At 51.0% G+C, this 1,707-nt stretch overlaps 1 protein-coding gene across 1 annotated transcript; it reads left to right on the top strand.

Moving 5' to 3' along the window:
- The first annotated feature begins 14 nt into the window (after positions 1-14).
- LOC123191769 (uncharacterized) lies at positions 15-956 on the top strand. The gene is made up of 2 exons (XM_044604382.1): positions 15-439; positions 511-956. The coding sequence occupies exons 1-2, from the start codon at positions 15-17 to the stop codon at positions 872-874; spliced, it is 789 nt and encodes a 262-aa protein (XP_044460317.1). The 3' UTR covers positions 875-956.
- The last annotated feature ends 751 nt before the right edge of the window (positions 957-1,707 follow it).

The raw sequence follows: 1,707 nt of genomic DNA on the forward strand, positions 1-1,707 counted from the left end.
CAATTTTGCTATATATGGACACCCTCCTTCCAAAATTGGCATCCTCTAATCTCCACCTACCTCTAGCCGCCTCCCTCCTCGCATTCTGCGCCCGTCCACTCGCGCGCCGCCACTTGGTGGATCCAGGCGAGCTAGCGCCACCGTCAACCACCGCAGCCGCCGCCCTCCACCAGTCGCAGCGCGCCACCTGTCCATCTGAGGTCGTCCGCAGCCAACCCCGTGTTGCCACCTCGTCCGCTCCACCTCCCCACCCCACGCGGCCCGGCGCAGCCCGCAGCCGGCCCGCCCGGGCTCGACCGCACCCACCACGTCGCTGGCGCCGAACCAGCCGTCTCGCTCCTCCCGCTCGATCCAGAGGGGATCGAGATCTCGCCATCACCCGTCCGCTCCTCTTTCCCGAGGATCCCGCCGTCGTCTCGCCGCTCTCCGCCGCCCCCAGGTCGCCGACCACCGCTCCCTTCCCCATCTCCTTCTCCTCCTAACATATCTCTCTCTTCGCGCCATGTTCAGGAGCAGGAGCTCAGAGCTCGCCGTCGGCCCCGTTTCGCTGCCCCACCGCCCGGATCTGGCGGGATCCGGCCGGATCCGTCCCGCCATGCGCTCGCCAGCGTTTTTCCTCCTGCTCCGCGTGGCCCCGATGCTTGCAAGCCGCCACCACCGGCGCCCCTTCCTCTGCTTGTGCGGGAGTGAGAGGAGAACGATGCCCGTGCCACCCTTCGCCCTAGTGGGCCTGCTCGGCCTCAAAGCCCAACCACGCAATGCCGGCCTGTTGGCCTATGTGAGCTTCCACCCAGCCCTTGGACCGTGCAGTGTTAGGCCAGCCTATAGATTCGGCCTGCATGTGTTTTTTCCCTTCTATGAATTTAGCATTTAATCCTGTGTCAGCAGTTTTACAGAAAAGCCCTCGCACTTCATGCATATCCTAACTAATTAACTGTGCATCGGACTAAAACAAACTTTATATGTACAATGCTTAGAATTTCATCTAGTTTAATAATATCCAACTTTAAACCATGTTTAAAATGCTTTAAAATGTTGTTTGCATATATTTTGCCTAATGACATGTTAAAATGATTTAATTCATAATTAAATAATCGTAGCTCCAAATTTATTAAACATTATATGTAAATGGGGTAGAAAAATGCCTAGTTTAACATGGTGTACTTGCCTTGCATGTTTAACAACTCTAAAATTGTGTTTAGGGCAGAATAGTACCAAATCTAATATATGCTCATGAGGTTCTTCCGGACTTGTTGCTTGTTGGTCAGGCCTCATTTAAACTTGCCTAGATAGGTAGTTTTCTTTTTCTTCACCTTTTGCCATGCTAACCAACATTTAATTTTGTTGATTACATAAACGAGAGAGAACTAAAAAAACATGTGGTGTTCCATCAATATGCAACTCGTTGCATATTGAGCTCCACTTAATTTGTAGTGTTGTTTGCTGAACTTTGCCATGCCATGTATCATTAAACCGGACATGCATCGTACTTGATTGTGCATCATGTCATGTTCATGTGTTGGTTGTTTACTATGTTGTTTGCTTCTTTCCGGTATTGCTTCTTTGGGTTAGTTCCGATAATGTCGCGTTTGTGAGGATCCATTCGACTACGTCCATTTGTCTTCTTCATGGACTCGTTCTTCTTCCTTGCGGGATTTTAGGCAAGATGACCATACCCTCGAAATCACTTCTATCTTTGCTTGCTAG

The sequence above is a fragment of the Triticum aestivum genome, chromosome 2A, assembly GCF_018294505.1.
Source record: "Triticum aestivum cultivar Chinese Spring chromosome 2A, IWGSC CS RefSeq v2.1, whole genome shotgun sequence".
Taxonomy (NCBI): domain Eukaryota; kingdom Viridiplantae; phylum Streptophyta; class Magnoliopsida; order Poales; family Poaceae; genus Triticum; species Triticum aestivum.